This window comes from Lissotriton vulgaris, chromosome 10 (assembly GCF_964263255.1).
Source record: "Lissotriton vulgaris chromosome 10, aLisVul1.2, whole genome shotgun sequence".
NCBI lineage: Eukaryota > Metazoa > Chordata > Amphibia > Caudata > Salamandridae > Lissotriton > Lissotriton vulgaris.
The window spans coordinates 506741472-506761744 of NC_141698.1; the positions used below are offsets into that span (position 1 = coordinate 506741472).

The following is a 20273-nucleotide window of genomic DNA, read 5'->3' on the forward strand; positions in this document are numbered from 1 at the left end:
CCTGTTGTTCTAAAGGCACGAGTTCTATGGCCCCTTTTTGCAGCATGCAGATGACTTCTTGCTGCAATAAGTGCATGTAGTCTGCGGAAATAGGACGGTGCCTTGGGGGTATGTTGGGTGGAGTGGAGGTTAGTTCCAGACAATAGCTGTATTGGATAAGTTGTCTCACCCACCTGTCTGTGGTAATGCCTTCCCAGACTGGCAGGAACTGCTGAAGTCTTCCCCCGACCGGTGTTACATGGTCTGGGGGCAGTGACAAGACGTCACTGTTTATTGGTGGCGAAGGATCTGGCATTATTATTTCCTCGTCCTCTGCCTTTGGTGCTGTTCCCACGATATCCACCCCTATTGTTTTTGTTATAGGTGGTCTGTGTGCACCCTTTGTTGTATTGGGCTTGCTATGATGCTTGACCTCTAGAGGCTCCCCCGTTACTGGAGAGACGAAAGGAACTGCCCCTGAACTGTTGTAACTGCAGAGCTCCCATGGATTTTGCTGTCTGTGTTTTTCTTAATTTTTTCTAGGGTCGTGTCTACATCAGGACCAAATAGAAAGTCAGGGTTAACCGGCATATTGAGTAAAGTTGTTTGGATCTTAAAACCAGAGATGCGTAGCCAGGCATGCCTTCTAAGCATCACACTTGTGTTGATGGCCCTAGCTGCTGTGTCTGCTGCATCTAGCGCACATTTAATGGATGCATTTGAAATCAGCTTCCCCTCCTGTATCAGCATTTCTGCTCCCTCCTTATAAGCATCAGGCAGGTGTTGTAGTAGCTGCTCTAACGTGTCGTAATGAGCCCTATCATATCTGGCTAATAGGGCCTGTGTATTTAAGATCCTCCAAATATTTGCCGCTTGAGCCGCTACTCATTTGCCAGAAGCTTCCAAGATTTTGGATTCTTTGTCCGGAGGCGGAGCATCACTACTTGTTTGAGAGTTCGCTCTCTTACGAGCATTAGCCACCACCAGGGAGTCCAATGGGAGCTGGCCCTTGATGTACGTAGGGTCTACAGGCGCAGGCCGGTATTTCCTTTCAATCCTTGGGTTTACAACCCTTGCCCTTGTGGTCTCCTTGAAAATGTCACCAGTGTGTTTAAGGACACCCTTTAGCATAGGCAATGTCTTTACTGATCTTTCTGAAGTTGAGAAAGTATCAAACAAAAAGTCCTCCTCCACTGGGTCAGCGTGCATTTCCACGTCCTGGTTATTGGCTGCCCTTTCAATCAATGCGTTAAACGCAGCAGTATCTTCAGTAGGCGAGGTTTTGACGGTATAGGACTGAGTGTCATGCGTGGTGTGTGGCTCACCATGGTCAACAGGGTCAGTCCAGGGTTGAGGTTCCTCTTGATCTGTGTCAATAGGATAATTAAATTCTTCCTCATTGTATCCCTCCCCCACATCCTCATTGGTATGTGTGGGAGAATAGGCATATTCTTGTCCATAGGACTCCACAGGTTCAAAAAGAACAGGTGAGGTGGCAGAATCCCTTTTCTTTTTGAGTGGGATCTTGTATGACTCCAAAGGATTTTCTGGAATGATTTTTCTTTTGCAAATAGTGAGTCTGCCAGAATCCGAGTAGATGAATAGTTTTGACTGATTATCATAGGAGGGCGCTTGGAACACCACGTCCTCCTCAATGGGCTGATTTCTTGATAACACAACACCTTTTTGGCCGTGTCAGTGCTTTTTTGTGTCTCGAACGCCTTGGGTCGAGCGGTGGGGGCAGTCCGTACTTAATTGGTGGCGTAAGCATTGGAGACGAACCGACCTTCTTCGAGGGCGGCGATGTCTTCGATCCGACCGACTTCGTCTGATCACTAGTCTGCTTGCGGCCTTGCGTCGACTCGAGCTCCCGGTGCGCAGCAGGCACGCTCTTCTGCTTTGACGCAACATGCTCTTTCGGGTCGATTTTGCTCTTCGACTTGAAGGCCTTGCCCACTATTGGCTTGGAGGCTGGAAGCTTCGGATCGAGAGTCTTCTTAGCCTCGAGTCCTTAGCCATTGTCGCCATCTTTGGACGTCGACAGCGTCAGTGCGACGTGCTTGACCGTAGATACAGGCTTCGGCGCCCTGATCTTCGGGCCGACGCCCCCTTGTGACCCCGAAGGGTCGATGACACTTTTTGATTGGATTGGAGCCGACGAATCCGAAGCTGTCGATCCGAGGACTGTCTTTAGCAGTTTCGGTTTCGATTTAGCATCTGTCGGTTTCGATTTCACCGCTGATTGTGGTTGATCGACCGATGGCTCCTTAGAAATATTCTTAGCCGGGCCTTGGCGCGGGGCTATAGAATGTGGATAAAGATCTTGGCTAAGGCCTTCCGGCGATGCCTCGACCTGAGCCTTAGAAAGTACAGTGCCAGTATTGGGCCCCGCGACTGCGGTTGGGCCTTGCTCATCGCTCGAGTCGTCATCGACGGCTCCGATGGCCTCTGCGTCGTCTCCTACCTCGACGACTTCTTCATGGACGTAGTCTTCTTCTTCGTCCTCATCATAGTTAGAGTCGTGCTCCGACGCAGGATCCGACTGTTCAGGATCCTCTTCATCGACGCCCTCGTCGTCATCAGCCTCGAAGATGTTCTCCGGGTCGGGCGCCGTTTTCTGCGCCGACTGTCTTGCGGTGCGTCGAAGCCGAAGTGTCTTCTTTGACCGGAACTTAGAACAGGCCATGCAGCTGGACTCGTCGTGGACCGGGGATAGGCATTTATTGCACACTGGGTGCACATCAATGTGAGGGTATTTGGAGTTGCAAACGGGGCATCTTTTGAACGGGCTCCGTTCCATCGTCTATCGTTGATGGGGCCTTTGGTGTCGAAAAAGGCAAACGGCCTTCGACGTCCTGTTCGAAGAACTGGATCAAGTGCGTGGCACCGAACAAAAGACAATACAGACGCCCCGAAGGCCTTTTGGCCTTGTGAAAAGTGTTTTATATTGATTCCGAACTTGAGTCAAGAAAGTACATCCGAACCCTATGGCGGAAAAAAACTATCGGAGGATGGAGAGGATGACCATGCGCACTGTAGTCCAGGGGAGGAGCCACCTATCTCGTGATACTTCGAAGACTCTTCCAGGACAACAATGTGCAATCATCCGGACCCAACACTAGGCGGCGATCTATGCACAGATATGAATTCAGCAACCCACATGCCTCGAACATAAGCTCATGAAAAGGCTCTTAGGTTTACCTGTTGGAGCACCACTGATCCCAATGTATCTTGACATACGAGTTACTTACCTTCGGTAACCATGTATCTGGTAGAGACGATCCTAGCCGCAGATTCCTTCACGTAGAATTATCCCCAGGCGTGAGACTGGATCCAGAAACTTTTTTGCCACAGCATCTCTGCGCGCCGGGGACGGGGCGACATCACGCGACTCTGCCCAGGGGTCGTCTGCGTACGTGACTTCAGCGATGTCACATAAGCACCGCCCTTGCACGCCTACGTCAGTTTTCTTCGGAGAACTTTTCCGCACCACAAAGCAGAGCCACTAGATAAAAGACTGTGGAAGCATAAGAACAGTGTGCGAAGAGCGGAAAAAATTGGAAAGAAACGGTGACTAACACCACACAGAGTAGTGTCAACACCGCAGAACCCAAAGGCAGGGAAAGAAGAAACAACAAGCAGAGCCCTGCGCAGCCAACCTGCCAGCACATAGACAGCCTCCCACCCCTGTGCCCTAGAGGCAAGGAACATGCGTAAAGGCATAGCACACATAGTAACCTACCACCCCCATCCTGAGCAAGGAAGGGGACCAGTCCCAAGACAAAAAGGAACAACCAACCTCCAAGCCACCCCAACTTAGAGGGCAACCACCCCCAAGGGACAAGGGCAAGACATGGCCAGCTGACCCTTAATCAGAGGATAGCAATGGAAGGAAGGGAGGGGGAGGGAGGACAGGGATACAAGCAAACCCCCCCAAACCTGGAGTAGCGAGAGCAGCAGGGCACCGGAACCCCATCCTGCAAAGAACCAAGGAGGAATGAACCGCCTCCAGACGGAGCCACCCATCAAGAACAAGGAAAGCACTCCCAGGAGACACAGTCCCCCACCGGGAGGAGAGTATCGAAGACCAATCCAAGGGTCCTCGCAGAATAGGGGAAGCAGGGCGGGCCGTGAAGGAATCTGCGGCTAGAATGGTCTCTACCAGATACATTGTTACCGACGGTAAGTAACTCATACATCTGATAGACTACTAGCCGCAGATTCCTTCACGTAGAATAAATACCCTAGCAATACCCCCTGGGAAGGAGGGTCTGCGATAGGACCCCACCAGCCAAAACAGAACAGAGGGCCCCACAGGGGACCAGATCTGCGGACCAGGTAGAACCTCGTCCCTGCCAGGCAATGGGTACTCCCAAAAGCAGAACCCCACTGACTCCAAACGATGTAGGGGGAGAAGAAGAAGGCTGAAGAGACACGTACACACCAAGGGCAAGGGCAAAGAGGCCAAAGCACCACACTCCCCCACAAGGCAAACCAGCTGCCGCCCCATGCCAAGACAGGAAGAGCGGAAGAAGAAGCCTAGAGGTCCTAAGGAAACAAGGGAAAAGAAGGCGAACCCACTCCAGATGGAGAGGAACCTGCTAGCCAGAACAGCGCTGGCAGTCAAAAGCCGCCAGAAGCAAGAACAGCCCGAGGCCCCAGGAAGGCCGAGCAGGCAGCGTCTGGCAAGAGAGAACTCAGGATCATCTCAGACCGCAGGGCAGGAGCAGGGAGAGGAGGAGATGCCAGGGCACACCACTAAGAGCGGCAGCGCACACGACCTCAGGAAGCAAGAGCAACCTACATAAACACCAGGGAGAACAGGCACCCGAAGGCGACCAGAACCCCCTAGCAGAGCGCAATCCATATGACAGCTACCACTACCCCACATAGGTTATGTTAAGTCCCAAGATATGGGTACCCTCTTTGTTTTCCTCTGCTGCAGAAGTTCTTCCAAAGAGTCATGGGGAAAAAAAGACGGGAGGCTTGACAAACAGCCCAAGCAAAGCAGAAGACCTAATCTCAGGGCCAAGTCTGCGCAACAACTCCGGCAAAGCACACACACACAGAGCAACAAACGGGCGGTCCAGCAGCCAACAATGTCAAAGTCCCAAGGAAGGACGCTAATGGCCAGAGCGCACACTCCAAAGCCAGAACAACCGACCTAAGAAAACCCAGAATCAACCCAACTCAGGAGTCACTGAGGAGGGCACGGAGGAGGAGGAGGACGGAGCCCTGCCAAGAGCCGTTGGATGGCGGAGTCGGCCGGGACATGAAACAAACTGCCATCAAACTGAAGGTCGATGAGTCGCTCCTGAATATTCTCAGGAAATACTGTCCCGAAGCCAAGAATGGCGACGGAGAGCGACTGAGGAAGCCACGGCCTGACCCAGCACCTCCGAGATGTCCAGAGCAGAGCGGAGAATAAACGCTGCAAGCTCCCGGCCATCAAAAGCATGATGCCGTAAGTCCACCTGACCAGACTCCTGGGACGCTGCCAGAGACTCAGCCGAGTCCCACAAACAGGAAGAGGCCCTAGCCAGCACACACAAGGGGTAAGGGTCCGCAGGGCAGCGCTGGTTGAGGCAAACATGTTGCGCCCCCAAGAGTCCAGCCAGCGGGCCTCTCAGGACGGCGGAGTCAACAGTGGCACCAGGGAGGGAAAAGCAATCCGCAAAAGTGGGCTGGTAGCTGAGGGGTGGAGGCAAAGACACGCCGGGTCACGCTGCTCCGGGAGGTGCCGGTGCAGAAGATGCTGAGGCACTGGGTCCCCTGAGGCAGGACGCCACCAAGTCCCCGTCGAGGAAGAAAGGAGTGAACCTTCAAAGGGAAGTAAGATTTCCCTCCCACCAGAGCCCTGGTGGACGACCTCCAGTAGATGGTCCGCCGGAAAGTGAGCCACCGGATCACCCATACGCAGGATGCCCACAGTCATGGACACTGCGTGAGCGAAGGCCGCACCAGCCTCCGTAGCGCCCCCACAGCGGAGAAAGCAGCTCCTCCGTGGGTGACAGCTGCAAACTAAGGCGACCGTCCCCGAGGCCAAGCTGGACGGCAAGGGCCAGACCTGGAGGTCAGAAGGAGCCGAAAATGAGGGACCTGCTGCTCGTCCGACGAACACCTCTGGCTCACGAAGGGAGGGGAGCCGCCCTTCCACGCCGGTGAAACAGACAACACACGGGACCAGTCTCCGGTGAGGACGACACCAATATACAGCCAGCCTCTGGAGAAAAAGGAGTGTCTGAAGACGAATCTGCGGTACGACCCCTGCGCGGAGCTTTAGAGTCCACTGCCTGAGGCAGGACATCGGAACCATCTATTGTCACTGGAGAAGGTTCCTCCAAGTCACCCTGCACCAGAGACCGGAGCGGAGACCGGAGTGGGGCTGGAGCTGAACCGGCCCCGGGGCGACGCCGGAATGACGCCGACCTGAACCCCGCCGAGGCAGCCACCTGCGTGGGGAAACGAGATGGGCCTGGGGAGTGACACACAGCCCTCCGCCAGCCGCGGCCCAGAATGTAGCGGAGATCGCTCGACAACACATGTGGCGGTGCCAGGGTCAATTCAACCTCCTACTCGCCCTTAGACGAGGCAGCTGCCCGTGGGGAGGGACGAGAGGGGCCAGGAGAGGGACGAGGGGTCCTCACCCAGCCTCGACCCAGAGAGGGACGAAGAGGGTTCACCAAACCCTTGTGGCTCCGCACGGTCCAGTTGCTGCCGGCGCCGAAACGGCGTCACCTCAGCCTTAGACAGGACCACCTTGTCAAAGGACCGAGAGGGGCTCGGGATGCGATCCGAGCCCCGGCGACCTCCCATGACATCACAGGGACTCCCGCAGGAGTTTGCGGCGAGGCAGATTTGCAGCGAGGCAGAGACGCCGTGGCCTGACAGAGGTGCCCCGGAGGAGCCGCACCCCAACAGCACCACATCCCCCAAGCCTGGATAAGAACCAGTCGGCGGCGGGGATGGCGCCACCAGCAGCGCCGCAGGGCCCTGCACAGGGCGAGGGATCCACTGAGGCCCCAGGAGGAGTAGACGCCAGTGAGGCCTGCAAAGCCGCCGCGTATGTCTCCATTTGGACTCTCGACATCCCAACACCAGGAAACGGAGGATAGGACAACCTGCAGGGCCGCATCACCTACGGAGAGTCCACGCCCCCGGCAGGCCGTAAACCAGTCCCCGGGGACAAACTCCGACACTTACCCACCGGGGAGCGATGCTAACGTGACATGGGAGAAGGGCGAGGACGACGACCTCGGCCGTATCTGAAGCCGTCCTACGAAGCAGACCGAGGAGAGGACGTCGCCCTGGAGAGACGCGCCGATAGAAGTTTCATCCGGCGCTCCAGCCGCAACTTCGGCTTCAACTGTTGGCACACTGCACAATCAGTGGTGCCGTGATCCTCCCCCAACTCCACATACAAATGAGGTGCGGGTCCGTCGCCAACATGAGACGCCCACATAACGCGCAAGTTTTGAAGCCTGAAGGCATTCGCACACTGTTCCCCCCAAAGAAATGGAAGAAAAGGGGCTCTAAACAGGCCCGTAGCAAGGATCTTATCCGCGTTGCACGCGGAAAAGGAAGTGACGTAGGCGCACCAGGGCGGGTCTTATGTGACCTCGCGGACGTCACGTACGAAGCCTGGTTGCCCCGCCCCCGGCACACAGGGATGCTGTGGCATAAAAGTTTCCGGATCCAGTTTCACGCCTGGGGATAATTCTACGTGAAGGAATCTACGGCTAGAAGTCTCTATCAGATATGAATATTAAACAGATAGAACATATTGCGCTGCTAAGATCTATTCTCTACTGGGTGAGAATATGGACCACAGAAAAACTGGGCCATTACAGAGATGGTCTAAAGGAAATTTTGGAATTAGATGGAAATCAATTTCTACAATGGCTGCGACATGTAAAAGCGTGGCTTACAAAACTTGTTTTACCCTTAAAATGTAATGAGCCATAAACATTACAAGCCAGCTCAAAGAAACCTCTTTAATCAGTGTACTGGGAGTATGTTGAAAATTCCTATTATTGCAACCCAAATCTGGATCAACATACAACTCAATTTCTTACTATAAAACCAGTTTCTGCTTTTGAAGACTACCTAGATTAAATTCAACCTTATCTGGCGAAGATATCGTATATGAAATTTCAATATGGAATTCTCCAAATTAGATCTTATATTCCCAAATGGAAATTGAATGCTACTTACGAGACAGACTCTCACCTTGAGCACTTTATATTAGGCCGAAAACATTGCACATATTTTAATCTTATGTACAGACTACAATAGGCAAAGGAACAAAGGGATTCATCCATTATGTAAGAGTACAGGCTATAGGAAATTTGAAGAAGCCCTGAGGGTACTCAAAAAGTGGTACATCACCCCATATAATCTTTGCTCTCAGTAGGTATTTACTTGCAGTTCATTTTATTGTGCGAGTAAACAGGGCGGACATTTTAATATTTTTTTATAGAGTGGTTTTTAAGACCTATTGTGGGCCAGGAGTAGTATTTTTTCTTTTTAATTTGTAATCTATTATACAAATTGGGGAGGGGGGGCATACCCATGTTTTATAGATCCTTTACCCAAACTAATGGAATACTTTTTTTTTGTTTGCATTGTTGTAATCCTACGTTGATGGCAAAAACAATGCCCATCCTAACTACTAGAGCCTTAGGCCTAGGTAATTTGTAAATAGGATTGCTAGCAATATAATTGGCCCTACCTTTCATAACTTAGCATTTGCACGTTATTAATCTGGCTGTTTCGTGGGACTCTGTAGGGTATGGATCTGTACTGGTGCTAAGAGAGGAGAGCCATTGCTACTTCCTGCTAGCTAAGTTACATTAATGTAGCTACTACCGAACATTGATTTACAATGTATTTGAAAAGGAAAATGCTACTTACCAGTATGCATCTGTTCTTGGCATGTAGAGCTGCAGAATCGTACACTTAGCAATAGATCGCCACCTGGTGTTGGGCTCGGATGATTGCAGGTTGTTGTCTTCTTGGAAGAAGTCTTTGTAGTCACGAGATAGGCGACTCCTCCCTTGGACAATACCGCGCGTGGTCATCGACTCCATCCTCAGATTGTTTTTTGCCATGATGGGAAATGATGGAGTTAGTAGAAGTAAAGCGAAAAGGATGTCCATGCGTGTGCATCTAAGTAAGATGAGTACTGGAACGGATACAAGTCCCGGGGAGGCGGGAGGGCGTGTACGATTCTGCAGCTCTACATGCCAAGAACAGATGCATACTGGTAAGTAGCATTTTCTGTTCAAGGCATATGAGCTGCAGATCGTACACTTCGCATCGATTGTACAGAAGTGTCTCCCCTAGCGGTGGTCGCTTGCATCCGTTGCAGCATACTGAAATAGTGTTTTAATTACAGCTTGGCCTACTGCAGCTTGTTGCTTGGCTTGCACATCAACACAATAGTGTTTAGTGAAGGTGTGTATTGTAGACCATGTTGCTGCCTTGCATATGTCCTCTAGTGGTATATTTCCTAAGAAAGCCATAGAGGCTCCTAGTTTGCGAGTGGAGTGTGCTCTAGGAGGAACTGTTAGTGTACGTTTAGCTTTTTGATAGCATATTTGAATACACTTTACAATACATCTGGCAATTCCTCCTTTAGAGATGGGATTGACCTTGTGTTGGGGAGAGAAAGATACAAATAGTTGTTTTGTCTTTCTGAAGGATTTAGTCCTGTCTGAGTAGTATAACAGAGCTCTTCTAACATCTAAGGTGTGTAAAGCCCTTTCTGCAACAGAGTCAGTTTTTTGAAAAAACACTGGTAACTCTACTGATTGGTTAAGGTAAAAAGGGGTAATGACTTTTGGCAGGAATTTAGGATTAGGCCTAAGAACCACTTTGTTAGGATGTATCTGAAAAAAATGGCTCTTGTATTGTGAATGCTTGTATTTCACTAACTCTTCTGAGAGATGTGATCGCAACAAGGAAAGCAGTTTTCCATGTTAGGAATTGCAACTCACACTTGTGTAAAGGCTCGAAAGGGGGTCCCATAAGTCTTGTAAGGACCACGTTTAGGATCCATACTGGAGCAGGTGGTAACCTAGGTGGGATTATTCGTTTTAATCCTTCCATAAATGCTTTGATTGCAGGTACTCTAAATAGAGATAGATGTTGCCTATTCTGTAAATAGGCTGCAATTGCTGCCAGATGCAGGCGTATGGAAGAGTAAGCCAAATTGGACCTTTGTAGGTGCAGAAGGTTGCAAATAATATTTTGGATGGAAACATCAGGTGGATCAATGTGATTATTGTTACAATATATTGCAAATCTTTCCACTTAGTGGCATAACATGCCCTAGTAGTGGGTCTTCTAGCTTCTTTAATTATGTTAAAACAGACTGGTGGTAGGTTTAAGTAACCGAACTCTAAGACTTCAGGAGCCAGAGCGCCAAATTCAGTTGGCTTGGGTCTGCGTGTCTTATTTCTCCATGGTTCTGTGTTAACAGGGATGGCGTGAGCCGTAATTTCTGATGTGTAACCAGTGAGAGATCTAGTAGTGTGGTGAACCACGGCTGACGTGCCCATGTGGGAGCCACTAGTATTAGTTTGAGAGACTGTTGTCTGAGCTTGCGTACTACTAGTGGAATGAGTGGGAGAGGTGGAAAAGCATACGCAAATCTGCCTGACCAGTTCATCCATATCGCATTCCCCTCCGACCGTGGGTGTGGAAACCTGGCGGCGAAGGTTGGGCATTTTGCATTTTCGTGGGTGGCAAACAGATCTATCTGTGGATGCCACCACCTTTGGAAGAATGGTTGAAGTACTTGTGTGTGTATCTCCCATTCGTGAATCTGTTGTGTCTGACTACTCAACAGATCTGCTATCTGATTGTGAATTCCTGGAAGGTGTTCTACTGTCAGGTGTATGTTTTGAGGAATGGCCCATCTCCAAATGTTCTGTGCAAGCTGGGACAGTTGCAGAGTGTGTCCCCCCCCCTGTTTTTGTATATGATACATGGCTGTCATATTGTCCGTCCAGATTAGGACAGCTTTGTTTCGTACTTGTACTTGAAACGTTTTGAGTGCTAGAAAAATTGCTAGCAGCTCTAGATGGTTGATATGGAACGGTCTCTGTTGGTTGTTCCATTGGCCTTGTTTAGTATAATGCAAGAGATGGGCTCCCCATCCTGTGAGGGATGCATCTGTTGTGAGCACTATCTGTGGAACAGGGACTAGGAACGGCCGTCCCTTTGTCAAGTTTTTGGTGTTCCACCATTGCAGAGACGATATGTACGGCTGTCTACCAACACCAGGTCTGTGAGCTGACCTTGAGCCCGATTCCACTGTTGTGCTAGACATTTTTGTAATGGGCGCATTTGCAGTCTCGCGTGAGGAACTATGAAGATGCAAGACGCCATCATGCCTATTAGTCTCATGAACACTCTGGCTTGGAGAGACTGCTGGTGTTGAAAAAGGGAGACTAAGGTCTGAATGCTCTGTATTCTGGTTTGACTGGGATACGCTAGAGCTGTAGATGTGTCAATGGTAGCTCCTAGATATTGATGAACGTGCGAAGGCTCTAGGTGCGACTTGGTGTAGTTTATTGTAAACCCTAAGTCGTGCAATGTCTGAATCGTTTGTTTTGTGTGTTGTACACACTGGTTGAACGATTTTGCTTTTATGAGCCAATCGTCGAGGTAAGGGAAGACATGTATCTGTTGTCTTCTGAGATGTGCTGCTACTACTGCTAAGCACTTGTAAACACTTGTGGTGCTGTTGTGACCCCGAATGGAAGGACTTTGAACTGATAGTGCTGTCCTTGTATGACAAACCTTAGATACTTCCTGTGCGCAGGATGTATAGGAACATGAAAATAGGAGTCCTTTAAATCTAGTGTTGATAGAAAGTCTACCTGTTGTAGTAGTGGGAGTACTTGCTGTAGAGTGATCATGTGAAAATGACCTGATTTTATGTAATGGTTGAGGGGCCTGAGGTCGAGAATTGGTCTTAGTGTCCCGTCCTTCTTGGGAATTAGGAAGTACAGGGAGTAAACTCCTGTTCCCTGTTCCTCTAAAGGAACTACTTGAATAGCATCCTTTTGTAGAAGTGCTAGAACTTCTTGTTGACGCAGAGTTATATGTTCTGTGGACATAGGACGCTGCCTGGGTGGTATGTTTGGGGGGGTTGCTGTGAGTTCTAGGCAGTAGCCATGTTGGATAATCTGTCTTACCCACTTGTCTGTTGTGATGGAATTCCAGACAGGTAGGAACTGTGATAATCTGCTACCCACAGGAGTGGAATGCTGTAAGGGAGGCAGAGGGAAGTCACTGTTTGGGAGTGGAAGAGGAGCGGTTGTTGTTATTACCTCTACCTCTTCTCGTATTATTGTTGCCTCTGTATCCTCCTCTAAAGTAGCTTTTGTTAGAGGAGGTCTGTGTGTGTGTGTCTTAAAAGATGAAGTTGTGTCTACGCCGGTCTGCTTGGAGCCTCCTCTATAAAAGGAACGGCGAAAAGAACTTCTAGTCTGTGTGGATTGTAATGCACTCATAGACTTAGCTGTGTCCGTGTCTTTCTTCATCTTTTCTAGTGTGCGGTCTACTTCCGGCCGAACAACTGGTTCTGATTGAAGGGCTGGTTCAAGATGGTAGTCTGAACCTCTGGTTTGAAACCTGAAATGCGTAACCACGCATGACGTCTGAGTATGACACTAGTGTTGACTGCTCTGGATGCTGTGTCAGCTACATCTAGTGCACATTTAATAGAGGCATTGGATATCAATTTGCCTTCTTGTAAGAGCTTCGCTGCCTGATCTTTGCATTGATCTGGGAGGTGCTCCATGAGTTTTTCTAGCTGGTCGTAGTGAGCCCCGTCATAGCGTGAGAGTAAGGCTTGTGTGTTTGCTATGCGTCATATGTTTGTTGCCTGCGCAACAATCAGTTTCCCTGACGCATCAATAATTTCTTTGTCAGGCGGGGGCGTGTCACCAGAGGTCTGGGAATTGGCTCTTTTACGTGCATTAGACACTACCAAAGAGTCTAGTGGCAGATACCCCTTAATATAGACTGGATCAGATGGTGCTAGTCTATACTTTTTTCTATTCTGGGATTTAACACCCTACAACGTACTGGGTCTTTAAATATGTCTGGAGCATGTTTAATGACTCCTTTGATCATGGGTAGTATTTGTGTAGACCTTTGTGACTGCTCAAAAGTGTCCAGTAAAAAATCCTCATCAATGGCATCAGAGTGCATTGAAACTACATGGTAACGGGCAGCTCTATTTAAAAGATGATTAAACCCAATACTATCTTCTGGAGGGGAAGGTTTGTGGGGTATGAATGAGGATCAGGAATGTCTGGCACATTGTGTGGTGGAAAACCATATATGTCATCATCCTTAGGATATTCTGGATTGACATCCTCATCTAAAGGGTATGCGTGTGGCTCTGGTACGTCATTCCCCCCACCTAGATCATACTCCTCGTCAGTGTGGTGTGATGTAGGAGATTGAAAAGGAGAAGCTATAGGTTCAAAAAATGGAGGGATAGGAGAGGAAGAAGGTGAAGGAGAGGAAGTGTGAATTGGAGAAGTTGCACAATCCTTCTTTTTGGCAGGAACCACAGGTGGAAGTGGTGTGTCTGCTGGTCTTTTCTTGTAAGGAATTGCTTCCACATGTCCAGTTTTTGGGTTGATATGGACCTTCTTCTGTTTAGGATCTGGTCTAAACTGTTCTTCCTCTTCTACAGTCTTTTTGGGCGTCGATTTTTTCAGTGCTGATAGTGGTTGTTTAGTGTTCTTTGCTTTAGGAGGAGTTATCGCGTCCTGTGGCAAATTCTTCGGTGCCAAAGGTGGTTTCGGCTTGGTAGACTTGTTAGAGGGTTTAGGCGTCTCTGTATCAGGCCTTGGAGTCTTTGGTACCGATGTTGGAGATTTCGGCATGTAGCGAGTTTTGTTGGGCCTGTGGCGCCGGACTCTTTATTTTAGGAACCGGAAGGTTTCGGAGTCGAAGCTTTCAGATCCGGTATAGTTTTTGGCTTTGGCGCCAATGTATCTTTTGGTGTGGGTGCCGAAGGGTCTTTGTCTTTGGGCACCGAAGGGCGGTTTGGCTTTGGTGTCGAAGAGTCCTTCGGTGTCGAAGGATGTTTCGGTGCCAATGGAGGAGGTGGAATTGGCACATGTTTTTTCAGTGCCGACCGCTGCCTTTGGCTTGGGTAGTGTATGTTGTGCAGGGGCAGGGGTACTCACGGGCTGGCGAGATGGAATCGAGTCGTCTGAATCCTCTGCCCCCGATATGATCTGGAGATCAGGCGAGTCTTCCTCAGCGACGAGTGGAGCTTCGTCCTCTGAGATATCTTCGAGTGGATCTTCGTCCCCGGAGACGACCTCTCCGACGATCGCCTCCTCAAAGATGGCCTCCGGTGCTAGCGCTGATCTCCTCATTTCGCGTCGACGGGCCCTCCGATCCCGAATGGTCTTCTTCGATCGGAAGGAGGCACAGGCTGTGCAGGTCGACTCGTCGTGTTCCGGCGATAGACAGAGGTTGCAAACCTCGTGATGGTCGCTATAAATTGATACTTGTACAGCGCACTACTCACCCGCAAGGGTGATGAGGGAATTTTGCTCGACATACCGGGCATCTCTTGAATGGAGCATCTCTTGAATGGAGTTCTGTCCATGAGGCATAGGCCGTACGGCGCCGATAGGCCCAACGGCCCGCGTCGACGCACCGGAATGTAGCTGGGGATGTCAAAAAAGTCTATTCGATGTTGAAAATGTTTATATAAAGTTTCACGCTTCGAAGTTGCTGAAAAAGTCTTTTCCAGTCGGAGCGGAAAACTTTCATCCGAACCCAGTGGCGGAATAAAAACAATCTGAGGATGGAGTCAATGACCATGCGCAGTATTGTCCAAGGGAGGAGTCACCCATCTCGTGACTACAAAGACTTCTTCCAAGAAGACAACAACCTGCAATCATCCGAGCCCAACACCAGGTGGCGATCTATTGCTAAGTGAACAATCTGCAGCTCATATGCCTTGAGCATGAGTTTACCTGTATTAATTCATGTAGCCACTTTCGATAGCTATATGGCCTGTGATTGCACTTAATTGCAACTCTAGCCAAATTGTTTTATGTATAAATCTCACCCTCAGGAATGGCATACCGTTTTTTTCTCTTTGACCATGTATTTGTACTACTTTAGTCCAATCGGGTCCTGAGGTGTATTCAATGCAAATTCGGATGTATGCTCGAAGTACTGTATTTTCAATTGTTTTATGCTGCTTTAATGGCCTATAGCCTAAATAAAGTATGTATTATTATCATTCAATAGAGTAGTAGGAACCAATTGAGGAGGATCACTTTATGAAGAATGCATGAAAGGTTTGATGCAGTGCTCATTAAAGTTGCCCTGGAAAAATAAGTGTTTTTTTATCTTTGGTTCTCTACATGGAGATATCAACAGGTTCATGTGCACTACAACTCTGCAATGGACAATGGGTTTCCTTTAAAATATACGTATACTTCCCCACATTTGCAGACCAGAGAACTACCATAAACAGTGACTGGTTATTCAAGTCACAAGAAGAGAAAATGTGGTCTGAGGCACTCAAGAGTTTTTCCTAAAAATATTAGGACACAAGAAGCTCCTCAAAAGGCTTTATAGACAACGCCAGAATAAGGCCTGAGTACCTTAGGTCGCTAAAAGGGTAGCTAAGAACTGCGTTGTGCTTCACCAGTTGGTGCTATTGCCTGACCACTTAATTGACTGCATAATGTCCAATGGGAAGGATAAGGTAAATGTAAAAAATATAGGCTTTGCTTACTTTTGGCTTGTACACAAGTATTCTACAGTTCCTGAAATGGTATCTCTTTGCATCTGTGAATGCTATTTCCCAGTCACCTTTCATGAACAAAAGTACAAGTGAAGTACGCGCCACTGACAGGACAGTACCTGTTGACGGTATTCATTTGCAGAACTATGTGCTCACATTGAAATAAGACTTTCTTGGAGTAGCAGAGGGACCCAGGAGGTAAAATCCCTGCACAATACAAAAATGTCAAAAACGAAAACGATACATACACATATATATATATATATATATATATATATATATATATATATATATATATATATTTTTTTTTTTTTTTGCAGGAGCAGCAAATCAGGGCTTGTGAGTAGAAAAGCAAATTCATTGTTGCTATATGCTCACTTACCATACATTTTTGATGAGAAGGAAGCTTGGTGAAACTCTACAAAAAAAGTCTGTCTATTTCTCTACAAACAGATACATGGGAACCTTCTATAGAGAGACCATTCTCTCAATAAAATGTTCTATTGAAAGGTTTTTACATTTAATTTCCTGCTGGTAGTTCCAGGAAGCACTACGGTTTAATTTGTACTTCGTAAACGTTTTAATAAGATACATAAAACAAAACGACCTCAATCATGCTGCCTAAAAGCAAACTAGTGGGGAGGAGTTATGGGCATTACAGGAGATGGACACAAACTCTGCATTTCCTCAAAGAGGTTTCCACAGAAGTCTTACTTGCAACTTTCTCTTGACCAAAGATAGAACAGTTGTGCCCTCACAAAGTCAGAGAATAAAAATAATTGTTTTGATAATAACCCTTCTTTTTGTTTTTATACACTCACATTTGAATACAGTTTCTAAAATGTAAGTCATTTTTTTTAATTCTGTTTTTATTTTCTATCTGCCACATGACTGTCACTTCATAAAGAAAACGTATTGCAAAGTAAGTATACAGCCTACAGAAACTTGTAATGGAGGCAAGATTTGCTCAAGTAAATTTGTACTCTGCTACTAACCTTTCAGACTCAGCATGCCGTTCATCGCGCACAACTCTTTCTGCGCCACTTTCAGCTTTTAAGGAATTCCAACTGGCAGGGGAGACAGATGAACTAACATTTTGCAAATCCACGTGGCCTGGCACATTTCGACTGGCAGAGACAGGCATACTGGACTTTACAGCACTAGAGCCATGACCATGCGCAAGACCAGCGGAATTTGCAGTGGTGTTCTGAGTGACAGAAGTAGAAAATTGAGCAGAAGAAGTTGTCTGAAGGTACAGAGGCAAACAAGGCTGTGTAGTTGTGCTGGTAATGACTTCATTCACAGGAACAGGTTTGTCAATCAGTAATGCTTGTTGTACTGTCAATATATTATCATGGGAAACCGTACCCTGGAGAGAAAAAGATATAACAGGTTACGTGTCATACGAAGTTTTGCACAGGCATTCTTTTTCCTCTCCAAATTTTTGAGAGGTCTGTACCATAAAGTATAAAGTGACATTTTAACCCCAAAAAATAAAGGGTAAACTATGAAGTGCTGCCGCAGCACTGTACCACATACTTGCTTGCTATCTCCCTAGAACTTTTACCCTAACAAAGGCTACTTGCTAAAGATGGAAGTGAAGGTGAGGGTCTCAAGTTCAGGAATGGGCTTAAGAATTACACAGACATTACCGAGAGTAACTTTTACTTAAGAGCAAGTGCAGCTCATCTTCCCGAACGGCTCAGTAAAAGTACTAGGCAGCTAACTGCAAAGGCAAAAGTCTTACTAGACGATCACAAATAAGGAGGAGAACATACCATGAGTAAACCACACCACTCTCCAACACCCGCAAACATGCTTACGTAAGTGCTGTTGAATTCCAGAATCTCCCGGACAATCAAAAGGGATGCCAAGCTACCATAACGCCCCATAAACCATGAGATAAAAAAGGTAGAAAGCAGCTCCAAACCCTCGCGCATTACTCAAGTATGCCTATAAAACAGAAAGCACTACAACTTAATGTCCAAAAAATATAGACAAACATAAGAATAAAGAAGAGCCCCTAACATTAGAAAACAACAGAACATCTAGAGTAGAAACCCCAAAAAAACGTTAAGACAGGAAATCTAAAAGGCAGATTTATGATATGTCAAGTTTCTCATGAATTATGCCAAACAGAAATGCAGGCCAAACTGTAGCTAGATCACAAGCCCAATGCCACAAGTTTGAGAAACAAATCCCTATTATGAAAACAAAATGAAGGGAAACACACGGTGCATTAAAGGACCATGGCCAAACTACCTTTTAGTTAGTTTCATTCTGCATATATTAATAATGTTGGCAACAAGTAATGGCAAATCCAGGTCTGCTAAAATCGATCAAAGGTGTGTGACCTAATGGCTTTGCAAATGTATGTCCAAAGATAGCGTCCGATTTCATGATATAGTCATGAAAACAATGGACCTCATGCACTGTAATAGAAGAACTTCTTAGAAGGCACACTTATACAACAATGCAATTGGCAGCCAACAGTATGGAAGAAAAGAAATACTCCTCTGAACGAAGCTCCCTGCAGCTACAGAAAAGCCATGACAAAAACTCTGGAAGAAAAGCTGAAGTACCCGCAGTCAAACAAATCAAATGGGAGCAGAATCTTTCATACCTTAGGTTCAGTTGCGAGAGACTGCATTTTATGTTGTCGTAACAAACTTTTCAGAGATTTCACAGCAATATTTGCATTTTTTTCAAATCTTCTTAACTTGTGCTGAAGAAAAAAATTAACACAAATGCAATTACAATAAATTGCCAATAATCCGCATCATGCTATTGCTAGCAAACCTGATCACTTAATGAAAGAGAGAGAATGTAGGTAATGATTAAGATAGCTATTTGAAAGAAAAATGGTGACGGAAACAGGAATTCCTATTGAACGCATGTATTTACACCATAAAACAGAAAAATTGTCTTTCAACATTATTTCCAATATTGGCTCCCTCCACTGTCACACTAGTTTTATATAGTGCCTTTCAATTTCGGACCATTGAACACTTTTTAAATTTAGATTTTGAATTTTAAAAATATTGAAAATGATCGCCAGAATCACTTGCAACCATAACAAGCCTCAGCAAAATCAATAGGTCTTACCTTTATAATTCCAGTGCCAAGCTACTGGCCTTGCCAAATTATTATTTGTAAAGAATTGCAAAAATAAGAAAATTGTAGAGGAAAAGCTAACATATTAAATTATATCAAAAATCATACACAGAGTTCAATATTTTCAATCTTTATAAATGTCAAGGTTTATTTTTCCAAATACTTTTCACTCAGGAAACTAAAGATGATTCAAAAAGAATACGCAAGTGTTAATATTTCAAAGAGCACTTTCCAAGGCCAAATAACTTTTAACAGGAGTCAGAACTGAAACCAATGCTCAACCATTTGATCCTTTGCAATAGCCAGGGAGAAGACTTCTGTGTCTCTAAGAGAAAAGACATCTTATTTTCAGTGATAATAAGTATATCTTTTGACTCAAACGACAGCATAAAACACTTTTGTGCACCAAGATCTGTGCTTTAAAGAAATATGTGGAATGGAGATATAACAAAAACAACCTGAAAAGACTGCTCTTTTGTCACAGTACAACACAAATATACTTGTACCTATGCTTTCACATACAAGATGCGAGCGATGGGGGACAACACTGGGAGCAAGGAGGCAGGTGTTTGAGGGCAGAAGCAGTACACAAGGGGGGAGAGGAACAAAACGCATGCAGACTCGAGGAGCGCCGAATGGAATAAATAAACTAGTTTCATGAATGAGGAGTGAAAGGATACAAGTCATTTAATAAAATGAATGGTAAAGAAGCTATGCTCCAGCAGAAGGGCATACACAAGAGAAGGTGTGTAAGCCACTCAATAAAATGCAAGCAAATGTGCGACAAGAAAGCCAACCAATTGTAAGTAATTGGTAGCACAAAGCCCACTAAGTTTTTAATATGGTTCACAAGAGGTCTTTCGTTCACTGCGCAAGCAGTGTCGCGCTGGCGAAATTTTTTGTTCTTCAGTACGGGGCTTTAACCTGCCTCTATCTTCCATTGACTAGCTCCATAAATGGAGGCTAGCCATTGGAAGAGAGATATGTCAATAAATCTGGGAGCAGATTCGTGGGCGTTCCGCTGTTTTTTTTAAGCTCCGCCCCTTTTTGAACGTCATGCAGCGGTGGGCGGTGGTTTATTTTTATTTTTTTTGCAAGTCATGTTTTTGTTATTCCTTACGTGTCTGTGCCGGGATGGATGTGTCCGCTCTCCCCCGCAGCCCCGCAACCCCCCCTGACGGTTTTTTAATGACGAGAAAGGCTTGGAGAGATCCGTAAAAGAAACATTTAGCGGAAGAGTAGGGGAGTGAGGCGCAGAGGGAACCTCTCTCTTCTAGCTCCCACAGTTAGCTCCCCACCTCGCATGGCCTGTGCTGCTTCTTCTGTGACGTCTGTTCCAGGGCCATGCAAGGACAGAGACGGAATTATTTATTTA

At 47.0% G+C, this 20273-nt stretch overlaps 1 protein-coding gene across 1 annotated transcript in view; it reads right to left on the minus strand.

Moving 5' to 3' along the window:
* The window catches only part of ATF7IP2 (activating transcription factor 7 interacting protein 2), a 280782-nt gene that overhangs the window by 129562 nt on the left and 130947 nt on the right, over positions 1-20273 (minus strand). The window contains exons 5-6 of the mRNA XM_086941363.1: positions 18408-18509; positions 16780-17153 (exon numbers count right to left, since the gene is read on the minus strand). Coding sequence (XP_086797489.1) covers positions 16780-17153; positions 18408-18509 — 476 coding nt within the window. The remainder of the gene's footprint in view (positions 1-16779; positions 17154-18407; positions 18510-20273) is intronic.